Source organism: Leishmania panamensis, assembly GCF_000755165.1.
Source record: "Leishmania panamensis strain MHOM/PA/94/PSC-1 chromosome 27 sequence".
NCBI lineage: Eukaryota > Euglenozoa > Kinetoplastea > Trypanosomatida > Trypanosomatidae > Leishmania > Leishmania panamensis.
The window spans coordinates 454,722-469,614 of record NC_025873.1 but is presented as its reverse complement, the minus strand read 5'-3'; the positions used below and the strand labels follow the sequence as shown (position 1 = coordinate 469,614).

At 57.6% G+C, this 14,893-nt stretch overlaps 4 protein-coding genes across 4 annotated transcripts, besides 3 other annotated features; all 4 read left to right on the top strand.

The window, feature by feature from the left end:
• The first annotated feature begins 97 nt into the window (after positions 1–97).
• Positions 98–2,004: a repeat region.
• A 461-nt stretch (positions 2,005–2,465) lies between these two features.
• On the top strand, positions 2,466–3,761 carry LPMP_271180 (hypothetical protein; the record flags this gene model as incomplete). Its single annotated transcript, XM_010701905.1, has 1 exon — positions 2,466–3,761. The coding sequence occupies one exon, from the start codon at positions 2,466–2,468 to the stop codon at positions 3,759–3,761; it is 1,296 nt and encodes a 431-aa protein (XP_010700207.1).
• A 960-nt stretch (positions 3,762–4,721) lies between these two features.
• Positions 4,722–5,255: a repeat region.
• A 1,405-nt stretch (positions 5,256–6,660) lies between these two features.
• LPMP_271170 (hypothetical protein) lies at positions 6,661–7,395 on the top strand (the record flags this gene model as incomplete). Its single annotated transcript, XM_010701904.1, has 1 exon — positions 6,661–7,395. One exon carries the CDS (start codon positions 6,661–6,663, stop codon positions 7,393–7,395), a length of 735 nt encoding a protein of 244 aa, XP_010700206.1.
• Positions 7,396–8,409: 1,014 nt separating this feature from the next.
• LPMP_271160 (hypothetical protein) lies at positions 8,410–11,217 on the top strand (the record flags this gene model as incomplete). Its single annotated transcript, XM_010701903.1, has 1 exon — positions 8,410–11,217. The coding sequence occupies one exon, from the start codon at positions 8,410–8,412 to the stop codon at positions 11,215–11,217; it is 2,808 nt and encodes a 935-aa protein (XP_010700205.1).
• Positions 11,218–12,061: 844 nt separating this feature from the next.
• LPMP_271150 (hypothetical protein) lies at positions 12,062–13,516 on the top strand (the record flags this gene model as incomplete). The annotated part of the gene is made up of 1 exon (XM_010701902.1): positions 12,062–13,516. The coding sequence occupies one exon, from the start codon at positions 12,062–12,064 to the stop codon at positions 13,514–13,516; it is 1,455 nt and encodes a 484-aa protein (XP_010700204.1).
• Positions 13,517–14,869: 1,353 nt separating this feature from the next.
• Positions 14,870–14,893: part of a repeat region that runs on past the window's edge.

Below are 14,893 nucleotides of genomic sequence, written 5' to 3'. Positions count from 1 at the left end.
GTGTGTGTGCTGGTTTAGGACTGTGTGTGTATTTGCTTAGGTGGAGCATTGCGCTCGCTTCTTGTTTTTCTTTTGTGTGTGGAGTCTTTGTTGACGCAGGTTCCCTTACTCAGTGTGGACAGGTGGTGCGGGACGCGCAGGCATCAGACCAGAAGCGGCCGCGATGCTGTATGATAGTCCTACACTCACAGATGCAGCGGCAGGAGGCTGCGGTCTCCTTGCTTGCGACTACCGCGTTGGGTGTGAAGCAGTGGGGCTGGGCCTAACCTGCTGCGAGGACATCTGGGTCCGCTAAGGCGCAGCGAAGCAGGCGTGGCCGCTGCTACCGACTCGCTCTCCCTCCCCATGGCGCTCAGCAGGGGCCCTACAGCGGTGGCGGATGACATGCTGCGACGCATTAGGGACCAAATGCTGACGCTGCCAACCCGTTGCGTGCGCCTCTCGCTTCCGCTTGGCCTTGGCCACTGTGGCTTGGAGCACAAAGACAAGGCCGACAGGCTTTCGAAATCGGTAATGTCCGAGGCGCCGGCGCCAGCTGTATGAATGACGGACCTGGCCACCGGCCACAGACGCCAGGCCGACATCCCCCGAAGCAGCGCTACACGATACGGCGCTCCTTGACAAGAGCTACGTAGCTGCAGCTGCTCCACACCAAAGGACAGGGATGTCGAACTGGCGAGACGACAGGGGGCCACCCTCGCCAAGCACCGCACGGAGACACTTCCTTGTACCTTGGGTCCTTGCAGCGGTGGAGAGGGCCGGCAGCGACAAGATGGTGTGCTGCCTACTACCCCGCTGGCACTGTGGTACCCTCATCCCCGCCTGCCTTTTCCTGCGTTGCAATGAGGGTGTCCTACCCGGCGTTGTGCCTGATGTGCCCTGCGAGATTCACGGACTGCTCGACACCCAACGCACCCCTCCTGTGACGCCAGGATCTTGCGCGCGATGGCGTGATTACGGACGTCCCCCTCGCGCTGCATGGGCTTTCCCTGTTGGGTGCCTGTCGCTACTCCCCCCTATGGCCTTTCGGAAGGACAGGCGATGGGTTCTTTGCGCGCAGGCCCATTGCCTGTCCACGCCCCCTTCTGCCCGCCTCACCCACGTCTTTGACAAGCGTGCAGGCTGAGGAGACAACGGAGTGCTCCTGCTGCCACAGGCCGATGGCAGCGTCCGGCCTGTCGCGGCACATGTGGGCACGCCATCCAGGGACGCACCCCGTTGCGTCGAACAGAGCGGCGGGTGAGGGTCGCGACGTCCCCAGGCAACGTCGTCGTCCTGAAGAAGGCCCCGGGATCCGGAAACGCGAGCACGGCGCGCGCTCTAGCACAGCTGGCATGACACACCACGTTCAAATAAAGCATCCGGAGGCCAGAGGAGCGTGGGTGATCAAGGAAAAAGGCGCGAAGGGATCCACACGAATCACCCCCACTGTGTGTGTGTGTGTGTGTGTGTGTGTGCGGAACACGCGGCGTCTCCCGCATCTGACCGGGTGGGCGGATGCAACCCAGATGCCGAAGGCATGGCGGGCACACCCCCTATTACACCATCGAGTCCACCAGACTTGACTGGAGAGCCACCACAGCATGCTGTGCAATGTCGGAGCTTGAAGGGGCGGAGGGGGAGGTATGGGACCCAGGCAGGGTACAGGGTGTCCGAGGGCCCTGACCTGAGGCTGGCCCGCTGCTTCCCCGAGTTCCCCCGCCATGTGCCTGGACCACCCGCTGCTACCAGCACGACAGACACCACTGCTTCTGCCATCGAGCAGGAATCTGGACCGCGGCCCGCTTGGATCAGGGCGTGCCGTCTAGCCGCGAGTTCGTGTGACGTCGATGGTACGACCCGTACCTGAGGAAGGGAGGAGGGACACGAGGATCCCGTGAGACGCATGACCCGATTCGGCGGCAGGTACGGTTCGTCCTCGACGACCGGGATTTAGCCGTGGTGCGACAGAGACAGATGGCCTGCGGCTGTAATGCGCATGTTGGCCGACGTGTTCGTGGTTGAGTTTGACGCGTTGAGAAGCGGAAAAAAAAGTGTTGATGGTTTGCTCCCACTTACAGCGGAGTGTTGGACACGATCGCCGCTTCTTGTGAGAGTTTTTTGTTTTCGCGGCAGGCGGTACCGAATGAACCGTGCGTGTGGTTCTGGTTTTCCTGCCTCTCTCGCCGCTCACGGAGGGGTGAGCGTTACTGGTTGTTGAACTCACTGACCCTTTTCGCCCACCCTTTTTCTTTTTTTTTATGTTTTTGTGTTTTTTTTTTTTTTTGGATTTTGCGGAGCCCGGTCAGCTGCGTCGACACCTCAGCACTGCACCTCGGTTTGCTGCGTTGGTGTGCGCTGCACGTTTGCAGAGGCGGGACTCGGTGTGTCACACCGGTGACCTCGCCTCACAGCGAAGTGGTGACTTCCCACGTTGCCTTGCGACCCTCCTCTCTTCGTCGTTAGGCTCTTAGGGCCGACAAAGTATGTTTCGCAGAGTTGGATTTTGCTATGGTAAGAAGCTCTCTTTCATCTACCGGAATGTCCGATCCGTCCCACTGCCAGAAAAGGCTGAATGCGGTGGCGAGGACGCATTCCTATCCTTATCTAATGTCCAGGCAGTGTTGGATGGCGTGAGCTGGTGGAGAGAGAGCGCAGGCTTGAACGCCGGCCTCTACAGCGCTGCATTGGCTCGAAGTATGTGTGAATACATCGAGGATGAGCTTCTCGGTGATGCCCCAGCGAGCTCCTTTCGGCTTCTTGAGCGCGGTTACGAAAACTGTAGGCACAGCGATATGGTTGGCACATGCACAGTCCTGGTGGCGACGCTACAAGGGCCCCAGGAGGAGATTCAGTCGAAGGACCACTATAAGGTGGTACTGTTGGATGGACCGTCACTGCCAATCTCGGGTGTTTCCACTATTGGTGATCCACTCGCATCTACAGGTGCTGCTTTAACCGCTGCCGCTGCCTCCGGCACCGCAGCAGCCGCTGCCTCCGGCACCGCAGCAGCCGCAGCTACCGATGATACGTTGAGCAGCGCGGAAGTGGCCAAGGAGTCCATCGCTGACTCAGATGACGCCGTCATGCGGACGGCTACGACGACAGACCTGCATCAAGCCTTCACACGATTTCAACGCACGGATGGGGCGGACAACTACTTGTTGGACGTCGTCTACATTGGCGACTGCACAATGATGCTGATTCGTGGCGGACGGGTGCGCTACGTCACTGAGGAGCAGGCACATCAGCTGGACTACCCCTACCAGCTGGGCACCGGTAGCAAGGATATGCCGAAGGATGGCGTGCGTCTTCTTATACCAGTGGAGAAGGGCGATGTAGTCGTGATGGGCACCGATGGCATTTTCGACAATCTGTACCCACATCGAATAGCAGAATTGTTATGGCCACATGTGGAGCGTGTTCTTCGTCAGCACGGATACCTGCAAGTGCTGAGTGGTGAAGCAGAGAAGACACCAGCAAGCTTCATGAGTTACGCGGCAAATCTTAACCTTCGCACGCTTCTCGACGACATGATGGCAGCACTGGAGATGGCCGCGAACGCCATCATTGTTGACGCCACAACTGTTTCGCGTGACGTGCGCTGCAACTCTCCATACGCCTCCAAGTGCATAGAAAATGGTGCCCTTTTCGAGGGCGGCAAGCCAGACGACATGACACTGCTTATTTCTGTAATCGGCGATTGCGATGACGTCCAGACCGGCGATCAATTTTCCAGTAGTGAGACGTCGTTTCCATTGCCGTACCGTGACTGGCCATGAGCGCCCGACAAACTCTGCGCATTTTGCCACCGTCACGGACGCGACATCGCCCGTAGCAAAAAGAGACGAACAGAGGCAGAAAAGTCTGCAACGAGGGTGGATGCCATGGCACCTGCACCCCCGACCGGTCACTTGAATGATCGTCGCATACCCGGCTGGCAAAGATGATGTGCACGACCCTCGCGCCTCCTTCCTCCTCTGCGTACTAAATCCGTCCTTCATTGCTGATTAAGCGCGCCGTTTCTTGTTAAGCGGATAACCCCACCAAGACCGTAGCCTCTTGAGCCAGTCGTGCCACTGCCCCCCCCCGTTCATGTCATTTGGCTCTTTCTTGATTGTGTCTTTTCTTTTACACGTGTGTCTCTTCGCGCATCTCTGACAGTTCCGCTTTGAAACTGTTCGAGAAAATTCTGGCATCTTTTTATACGCATCTGATGCCTGCGTGTGCCTGTGTGCGTGTGACTCTTTGAGGTCACTTCTTGCCCTCTTCCGCTGACTCCTTCACTTTCCTTCTGGCGTTGACTTTCTCTTCCACTCCGTTTCTCGCGCCTTCTTTTGCTCTCTCCGGCGATGCCGCACCGCACACAACACCCTCGCATCAAGACGCATGCCCGTGAGCCCATCTGCATGTTTGTGTCAGGGAACAGGGTGCGAGCGTGTGCGGTCGATGTAGGAGGCAGGGACGAAGAAGGGGGAGTAGTGCGCGGGTACGGGCGAAACAAAGGGGCAACGACAGGCCATGTGAGGGACTCTTTATGCCCTTCTTTCGTGTTCTCTGTTTGTGCCTCGTACCGCCTTTTCCCGGACGCCTCTGTCTTTCACCTTTCCATGATTTGTCGTCTTGGGTGATTCCGGCGCGGTAGGCGCATATTTTGCCAATTTTTCCTCTACACTCTTTTCTGCTTGCGTCTAGCCGCCTGTCCCGTTTTTTTCCTCAACGTCCTCCCTCATGACGGAGGACACCTTAGCATGGTAGTGGGGTCCAGCGCTCACCCTGTGGGGAAGCCAAGCAGCTTCCCTATCTCTGCCAATGCCGGACCACTACTGTTGGAGGGCAGGGTCAAGCACCTACGACGTAGAGAGGCCAGAGCGATGCATCGGTACTGATGTCGGTGGTCGGGCTGTGAATGGTGTTGCGTCGAGGCGACCTGCGACAGTGAGCAAGCTTGTCCCACCCACATGATGGGTCGGGTGCCAGTGTAACTCGAGCATACCTCACTCGGCCTCCCTGCCCATTGATGTGAGGGGGGCCTGAGGCCCTCTGAGGGATGCACCAGGTGGCGACCGGCATGATGGGAGTGGCTGCGAGGCAGGGCGGGTAGGTGGGTGGGCTTTGAGGCAGTGACCGTGCTCAGATCACTGAGTCGGCATTGCTGTACCACGTGTGTCTGTGGATGCTTCGCACCACGCGATGGGGCCTGTCGCAGGCCGTGGGCTAGCGTCGGGGTTTGGCCTCATGTTGTATGGGAGGAAACAGACACTGTGAAGAAACAAAGAAATTTCTCTTTGGCGAGTATGTTCTCCGTGCGTTTTCCCCCTTTCTCACCTCCTTCCTGCACCATGCGTGTCTGCCTCTGTGCGTTGGGTGATGGTTGTCTTGTTAATTCACTAACAGGCAGCAACGAAAAAATCGAGAAGAGGATCCCCCCTTTCATGCTAATTTCTCACTCGTTTTTCTTTTTTTTGTTTCGTTTGCTTTTCCTCTTCTGCTTCTCACCGCCCCTTCCTAGCCTTTTCCGTTTGTCCCTCTGCCCCTCTGCCCCTCTGTCTTCTTTCTCTTTCTGAGGTGTTTGTGTGTATACATATATATATGTGTGTGTGTCTGTGGGTGGGTGGGTGGGCAGCCTCACCCTTCAACCCGGAAAGCGAGGTTGTCTCTCTCGCCGTACCTACTTACCTCGATGCGCATGCGCATAAACACTCACGCACAGCTCTGCCTCTATATCGTCAGGAGACTACTTTTTTTGCTTTCCTTTTTTTTCTTTTCTTGGCCTCAACTTTCTGCGTCTGTAAAGGAGCTCAGAAGAAGACGAGGAGTGGAGAAGCGCGTGAGTGCCCCGGCACAGGCGATGGGACTGTCTCTGAGAGTAGGTGATGTTGTGTTGGGAGGTTCTCGACACGCTTCGAGGTATTGTGGCGTGGCCGCCGGAGGTGCGGCTCAAAGGGGCATCCAAACACCGCGAGAAACAAAAAAATACGGATAGACGGGCACCAGAGAAGACGCGCGCTGTTCGTCTTTGTGCCCGCCTCTTCCTATTTTTTCCCTTTCTCCGTGTTAATCCTTTTCAAAGGGGCTTACAGGGCACATCTGCTCACGTGCGTCTACATACCCCTGTTGCGTGGGTGCATATGTGCATCTTGCATGGACCGCATGTGCCTGCTTTGCTTTGTCCCTGTGTGCACCATCGTCGACAAGCTGAACGGCGCTGCGACGACAACCTCTTCAGGGCACTCGCACGGAGACTCAAGTATTGTGGATGGTGGCGCAGTGGCTGGCAAACAGGAAAGAAAACAAGAGGAGGGGACTAGCGAGGATTCTTTCTTTTTTCAAACGTGTGTGTTACGATGCAGCTTCAAGCTTGGAGTGGGTGGGTGTAGAGAACATTGAGCTCTTGTCTTCTTTCTCCCGCAGCGCGCACCCGCTGCTGCTGTGAAGTGGGTCGCTGATGAAGCAACACCTCCACTGGCACCGATTCTCCTCCTCCACGCCGTTGCTGTGCTCGCATTGCCCACCACCAACCCTTTTAATGCGCCACTCTCTACAAACCACCACGTGTTCATCCTTTGTAGGCCCACCGCACCTCCTTTCCCACGCAGTCACGCACATACACAATACTGCGCGCACGTCTAGTTTTCGTACTTTTCCTCGCTGAAATATTAGAGGGGGGAGGAAGCAGACATGAGCGGGGCTGGCCGCAAGCATCGTGCGAAGCACCTCACCCAGCAGTACCTCGACACATCTGGATGGGTAGGCCCCAAAGAGGGCGAGGCGCTGGCGATCTGCCTGGAGGCACCGCACGGGCAACACGTACGCGTTCTACTCCTAGCGCACTCAAGCAGTGCGGCCGCACACTTTCCTTCTGAGGCCTCAGTGCCGCATGGCAGCAGCTCGCACGATGCCCCACATGGCGCGAAGGAGTCGGAGGGGAATGTCTCCGCTTCACCATCTACGGCGCCTTTCCACGAAGTCGAGAAAGTCGTGCATTTGCCCAGGAAATTCCACAAGGTCATTTGGCTCAGCATTAAAGATGTTGTAGTCATCGCAGACGGCGCCGTGAGCTTTAAGCCGTCTCCTGAGCAGGTGGAGAACTTCCTCAAGGATCCAAGGAACGAAGGGTGGCGCGAGCGCGTGGTGGTGGCGCAGCACCGCGCTGAGAACCAGCGCGTTGCCCTGCAGCGTATGCCGCAGTACTCTGCCACGGCGCGGACGACGACATCGGTGCTAACCCACCCGCAAGTCCGTTCAGGCGTGCGCATGGCCGCTGACGGCGCGTCGGAGCAGGACGGCGAGGGAAGCGAGGGTGAGGCAGATGGCGTGTACAATCCGAACTGGCGCAACATTAAACACCAGCAACAGTTCTTCGGCCTTGACGACGACAGCGACGAAGAAGTCGAAGAAGAGGAGGACTCATAAACGCCCCCCACCCGTTCAGCCCACACCGCACCCACGTGAGGACGACAGCGTGACGCACCGATACGCGTGCGCGTCCCTTTATGTGTGGAGTGGTGGCGGTGAAGGGTCTACGGGAGGGCAGTATCCTGGTGCCCCCCTTGTTGAGCCTATTGCGTGCAGGTGTCTGTGTGGCGCGGGTGAGTGTTTCACACACCAAACGGCACGAAAGGCGTGTAGGTGAGCTATCCTGCTGAGCTCCGTGTAAGAGACTAACGGGTAAACAAAGATTCTTAAAGAGACCACACAATCCACGATGCCAGCAGAGGCTATACGTATGCTCGGGTGAGGCGCTTAGGGGGAAGGCGGAGGGGTGCGAGTACTTGTGCTCGTGACAGCGATGGAAGCCTCAACAACAGCTGTTGCCGCTCTGACATCGTACATGTGGTGCGCTACACTCGCGCGCCGCGTCCTCTTTCCGGACTTGCACCTCACTAGCAGTGCGAGCCAAGCCCGCACTGCCTCATGCCAATGCCGTTGTTGTTTGTCCAACTGCACTCCTCTCTGTTGTTGCACTCACCTTACATTTCCTCTCGAATTTTTTTTTTTTGCGCCCCCCCCCTCCCCCCTCCGACGACTTGCCAGTACTCCTGCGCACAAGCAAACCACGGCCCCGCTTGACTCGCTTCCCATAGCTTTGGTCCGCCTGTGCTTGAGTCGCCACTAACAAAGCTTGCTCCACCAACTGCCTCCACTCCTCGGAGGGCAGAGGTCAAATTGCCTCTCCCCCGGCCACGCACACAGCCGCAGGCACGAGCCACACACGACTCTATCTTCAAGTGACTCCTACTCTCCCATATGAGCGATTCCGTAGGCATGGTGACGCAGCGCGGTGCTACCGCTATTGCTGATGCTTCTAGAGGACCTTCGTGCTGCATGTCCGCCACGAGCGGCGTTTTTACCGCCGCGGCCACCAGCACATCTCATGCTCCTCTCTCCGCAAGAAGACTTCCTGCTGGCTGTCACTCGCCGGCCTCCATGGTGCTGGTGATTCAGGAGCAGTGGCTGCAGCTATGCGAGTACTTTCAGCGAGTGCAGTGCTCCAACAGATACGATGAGCGGGTTAGTCTGGTGAAGGAGCTGGGCAGCGTGGAGCAGGCTCTCTCGGTCATACTGGATGCGCTGCTGAAGGATCGCATGACGCTCGTGACTAGCCATCCTGGCCTGCATCGGCCTAGCACCGCTCTCAGGTGCTCCTTCCGGTCCGACAGCACACCGCCGTCGCCTACCGTCGCCGACACCCACTCCAGCTACACACCGCCACCGTCACCGACGTCTTCCCGAGACATGGGGGCCCGCGGCGCGACGAAGACAATGACCACTGCCGCGCACACTGGCACCTCGCCGTCCTCCTTGCTGTCGTCGTCGTGCCTGCTGAACGGCCTCGATGGCGACTGCTTGGCACTGCCGCCGTGCTACCGTTTTCTCTTCGCGAATGCCCACAGTGTGTCGATACCGCTGCCCCCGACGTCCGAAATGGAGGCTGCTTCAAGGGCGAACGATGCCGCCGCATCCTACGATGACCCCCCGCCTATTGGCAACATTTTCCTTCTCACCCTCTGCCAGTACGCCAAGCAGGACGAGCCGCCCGGCGTTCGCTCTGTCATTCTGGGCTTTCTTGTACGTTTACTGCAGGAGGCAGATTTGCCAACGGATCGCTCTACCTACCCGGCTGGTGACCCAGGTATGTCACTGCTGCAACTCCGCCCGTCCGTACTCATTGTGCCACTTCTGGACATGGTGCGCAAGGTGAGCAAGGCCCTCGACCCTTCGAATGCCGCTGCCCTCCGCTCTCCAACGGCCTTGGCATCAGCTTCATCCTCCACTGCAGCGGCGACGGCGGCATATCAGTGGGTGATGAACGACCTGCACGACGGCACCCTCCTGCAAGACGCTGGCCGCACCCAGCTCGTCATTTTTCTCAGCACGTTGGCGGAGAAGATGGAGCGAGTGCCGGCGCTGGCGAACTTCTTCGTCGTCGAAGAGGGATCCCAAGAGCGCAACTTGTTCGTGCTACTGGACACGCTGCTGCCCTACCTCACGCACGACTGCGGCACCCGGGAGTGGACGCACCGCCGTGACACATGTAGGTTTGCCTTGAGCGCTGTCGTGTCCCTGGCGAAGTGCCCAGATCCGTGGATTCAGGACCTCGTTGCCAGGGAGACGCGTGTGGTGTCACGCACCCTCAATGCTGCCCGCACCACCCTTTTGACGCTCTGCAAAATTCCTGAAAACGACGATAGCTCGACGCAGCGGCTATACCTTCGCGATGTACTGCGTTTCTGGACAACACTGGCGACGATGGCACCGTCCGTCGCTGCGACACTGCGCCTGTTACCTCTCATCGAGGAGGAGTTCGTGTACCAGACAGTGCTGCCACTCCTTCAGTCGTCGGACAACCACGTGTACTCGGCCGCATGTGTGGTGGTGTCCAACATACTTGCAGACCTGCAAGGGGCCGCTCCGCTGCTGAAGGCTTTCTTTGCCAAGGCGCTGCTCTCGACGACAATCCGTAAAGCCAATGGGAGCATTGTACCCAACAAAGAATTTTATGAGGTGGTGGTGCAGGATCCGGTCACCGCTGCTGGCGCGGCGCGCACGGGTGGCTGTGCCATGACGCGTGGACAGCAGGAGACGAAGGCTGCCATGTCTTTGTCCGAGCACCCGACGACATCGTTCTTCACCTACTACATCCTCCCACACCTGTCCAGCAACCCCTGCCTATCGGAGGAGGACAAGGAGAGCAACGTGGTACTGGGCTTCACGACGACGCGGTGGTCGGCGACCAAAGCGACATTGCTACTTGTGCAGACCCTCGCTGAGCATGTCCCGCACGTGTTTCTGCGCGAAGTGTTTTTGATGGATGTCACATCGCTGTCGGACGTGGAGCGCAAGCAGATGGCATGTGCGTCCAACCCCGCCGAGCCGTGGGGCACCATCGTCACACCTCCGCACCTGAACATTCATGACTGCTTTCTAAGCACCCTGCACTCGGCAGCCGTGATGAACGCGAAAATTGGGCTGCAGCCCGATTGCGTTGGGGAAGCTGTGCTGTCACGACTGTTACGGGTTGAGTCCAACATGCCCGTGGCGGCGCTGCGAGCTCGGCAGCGCATGATGAGCGCCATGACATTGCCCTGCAGCACCTCGGCTACGGCCAACACGGCGACTGCCGAGGACGCGGCGCCGGTGAGCTGCTGGTTTCATGCCGGTGTGCAGACCTCGCCCCTCATTACGGCTCTGTGTGAAATGGTGCAGCACTTGGACTTGTCTCCATACACAGTCAGCTGCCTTGTGGCCGACCTCGTCGTGTCCCTCGTCGTCATGCCAGACCTACGCGTACTCTACACACTGTTGGACTCGAAGCAGGGTCCGCTGGTAACGGCCCTCAGAGGGTTGCGCAACCTCCTGCGACATCACTTGGAAAGAAAGGTCACGGAACCTAGCCCAATAAGGAAGGACATGGGTGGCGGTGGGGCGTCAAGGAGCGCCAGCACCACCGCCCGTCCACTTGCTGTCTCCATTCCATTTCTGTACGATATGCTGCTGCAGCACTGGGACCTTCTTGTCACCGATGACGACGCAGTGAGAATTACTCCAGCCACACCAGACCGCTCTTCGCACAGCTCTGAGGTGTCTTTTGAGTCGCTTCGTGATGCCATTGAGCAACACAGAAGCGTCCTATATGCCTGTCTCTACTCCGAGTACATGCACGCTCACCTGGACGCCGTCATTGGCTACACGGCCCTGTCGCAGAACCTGATGTACCTCAAAATGTCTGACTGAGTCGGTGGCGATGCGGCTGTAACACAGGCGCAAGAGGGCGGGGTGGGGGGTGGGGAGAGCAGAGACCGTTTCCCTTCCTCTCATTTTCTTTGTTGTCTGCGTCACGTACTCCCTTCTCGGCATGTATGTTTCCCCAATGGACTACCGTGTGCGGCGCCGCCTCCCTGCTGCTCTCTTTCTGAGTGTTCCCCCCCAAGAAGTTTCTTCTCGAGTTGTGCGTCGCTGCTCTGGCCACCACTATCGATATTTTCCCTTCTCTCTTCCATCTCGCCCTGTTCCTGTAGCTACTCATGCTTGATAGCAAACAGCTGCTCTCTTTGATTCCACGTCACCCCTCTAAAGCCATCTACGAACTGTTCTCTTCTCTGTGACAATTTCTAGGCCCGTCGTGTGTTACCGCGCGTAATTGCCAAATCACCACGACCAAACACCAACGAGGCCGGGAAAGGCTACTCGTCAGCCTCTCCCACCGAGGGGTGATGCAGAGGCGCGCTGTCTCTTGCCTTTCCGTGTCGCCGTGTTGCACTGCTTCCTTCTTTCCCCTTTATGCCTCCCGCCCTTTTACCTTCCCACTCTTCCTTCTTTCTGTTTCATCGTTGACAAGGAGCGTACATCGCTCATTCGACCGTTTCTTTCCCACCTTCTCCAACTCCCCCCTTCCCCCTACAGGACGTCTTGGTGCAGAATTGGTGCGTGTGTGTGTATGTGCCAATACGGCTCTATCATGTTGCACACATTACAAACAAGCTGTATCTTAGGCCCTCTGTCCTCGTCCGAGCCTTTACTTGACTCCTAACCTCTCCTCAACCGCTTATCATTGTTGTCCTCAGCTGTACATGCGCTGATGCTGGAGCTGGATGGGACGACGCTGACTTACGAGGTGTTTCGCGCCGCATGCCTCAGGCCGAACCGCCCCGCCATTATTCGGAATGCGTGCCGTGACGCGAGCGATGGCATCTGCTTTGACCTCGCAGCCCTCAAGCGCCGCCTCTGTCCACGAGAGCTATGCCGTTCTCTCGGATCCCGGGCTTTGGTTCCTGTCTACCCCGTGTTCTCCACGGTGCAAGTGGCTTCATATGACAGCACGCCAGCGGCAAGGGTGGAGAGGCTCCACGAGCCACCAACGACAGTTAAGGATGAGGAGAGGGAGGAAGACGAGGAGGGTTGCTGTAAAGAGGTGCCTCTGGAGGTGGTGCTGCGCTCGTGGGCCACATCGGCGAGTGCGGCCGCCTGCTCTCTGTCGCAGCCGCACGTGTACTATCTGAAGGACTGGCACTTGCAAGCCACGCTGGAGAACACTGCGACTACTGCGATCACCACAGCGTCGTCAACTCCATCATCACAACGATCTGAGTATGCTAAGCGTCGGGCAAGCGGCACCCACGGCGACGGGCTCTACCGCGTTCCAAAGTTCCTTGGTGCGGACTGGATGGATTCCTTCTGTTCTCGCAACGTGATGCCGAGCCATGATGTACACAACAGGACTTCGCCAGCCGACGACACAGGCACCCGCGCGCATATGGGGTTTGGTGATAGCGAGAGTGATTATCGGTTCTGCTACATGGGCCCTGTAGGGAGCTGGACGCCGCTGCACTGCGACGTGTTTGGCACGTACTCCTGGTCCTTCAACGTCTGTGGCGACAAACATTGGTTCTTTCCTACCATGGCCGGTAACGCGTACTTGCACACCCACCTTCTCCCGCTGTTCCCGACGCCGTCGGACATTCGTGTGCTGACTGGCTTTGAGTTGGACACGGTCGTGCAGCATCCTGGCGATCTCGTCTTTGTGCCTGCCCTCTTCTACCACCAAGTACACAATATCAGCGGCGAGGTGCTTCCCTTATTTGTCGATGAGGGGGTGGCCACCGAGGAAGTCCGCCGTAGAGACGGCACTGTCATGTCCTTTGCGTCAGCTGAGGTGAATGCGCAGCTGTCGGCAGCACTGACCGTGGCGCTAAACCACAACTGGTGCAACGCCTTCAACGTGGGGCGCATGGCGGCGGCTTTTTTGGCCGATGCACGACAGCTTTCATCTCACCTCTCCACGGACGACTTAGCCGTCATCTGCGACACACACGATCCGGCGGTGTGGCGGCGATTTGCGGACCGGATGCTTCACAACGGGACCAACTGGTCGTTTGCGAGCATGAACTGCTTTCTGGACTACTGCCTGGCGCGGCTCGATTTAGGCGCGGATGTGACTGATGGGACCGAGGACGAGCGCAACGCAGCAGCGGATGAGCTGCGCCGGCTTCGTGTTCGAGTTGCTGACGAGTACGCACGCCTGTTCGAGGAGTAGGGGCCTCAAGGACGACGACTAGGACAGGAAAAACAGAGAGGAACGAATGGGTGGCGCGTTTGTGCTGCTTCGCTAGGAGGTGCCGAATGCCATGGCCCCGTCTTCATGGTTTTGTTTCCCTGGCTATCCTCTTCGTCTCGCATCTTGTGTCTCACCGAATCCCTCATGAGCATTTCCCTACTCCCGCTGCGTGTGGATTATGTTCCTCCTTTGCAGCCCCCTTTCCCCAATTCTGCTTATCATCACGTTCGCACACGCCTAACGAAAAGAGCCATAACATCCGAAACAAATCCACTGAATCAGTATCTGATGAGACACACTGCCACTCGCTGAGCGCACTGCTGATAGCGCTCGTTGCTCGACCCGTAGAAGAAGCTGGGTCACTAGGAAGCGTATTGGGCTCTCTCTTTTGTGCTTTGGCCTGTGGTAGTGGTGACGGGGATTGCCGTCGGTGATGCACACCGTTGGCACTCTTCCTCAATCTCCCTTTGCACGACATGAGGCATACACATGCATACCAAGACAAAAAAGGAAAACCGTAAGATTATGTCGGCGCGTTTGACTTGCCTCACATTACGCGGTTGTTTGTCAATGTATGTATATGCCTGTGTGTGTGTGTGTGTGTGTGTGTGCGGCACGCAACCCCATCTGACTACCCTGGACTGCCTCATCTCTTCATTCCCCACCCCCCGTCCCCCCTCCCCCTCTACCTTCATACGTATTCCTCATCGTTTTACTTTTGTACACCATCACTTCATATACGTTCATACGTTTACACGCGTACCCAACATGTTTGTGTCGGTGTGCCAGTGCTTCCGTCGCACCAGCAGAAGCAGTTGCGTGAATGACATCTCCCCCCCCTCTTTCCCTCCCGCCACTACACTTTCACACGCACATCACGACCAGACCGTGACACGAAGCGCTCTCTTTCTTCTCGGTGGTTGTCAGTCTCTCACTCTCGTTTATTTTCCCTTTCTTCCACTTCTCGTTGCTGCTCTTTTGGCTCTGGTGCGCTGCTGCCGATCTCGTGTGTGTGTGTGTGTACGTGCTGCTGGCGCGCTCTCGTGTTCACATTAAGAGGTCTCTCGTATCAATCGCCAGGTGCAGTAAGACGCTGAGCTACTCGATACTTTGCTCTGCTTTCCTTCACTATTCCAAACATACGCCTTCTCTCCCTCCCACCTTACTCTCAAGCGCCTCGTTGTCCGTTTCAGCCTCACTGCCGGATTAACCCGCTCTATCGCTTGGCAAGTGTTACCTGTGCGCGTTGTACCCGTTAGGTGCGCTTTTCCTTTCTGTCCTTCCTAGGAGCACTTCGTCATTGCTACATATAGTTTTTGCTTCTTCTAGGCCACTGATTCGGCGTATTGCTGTGGC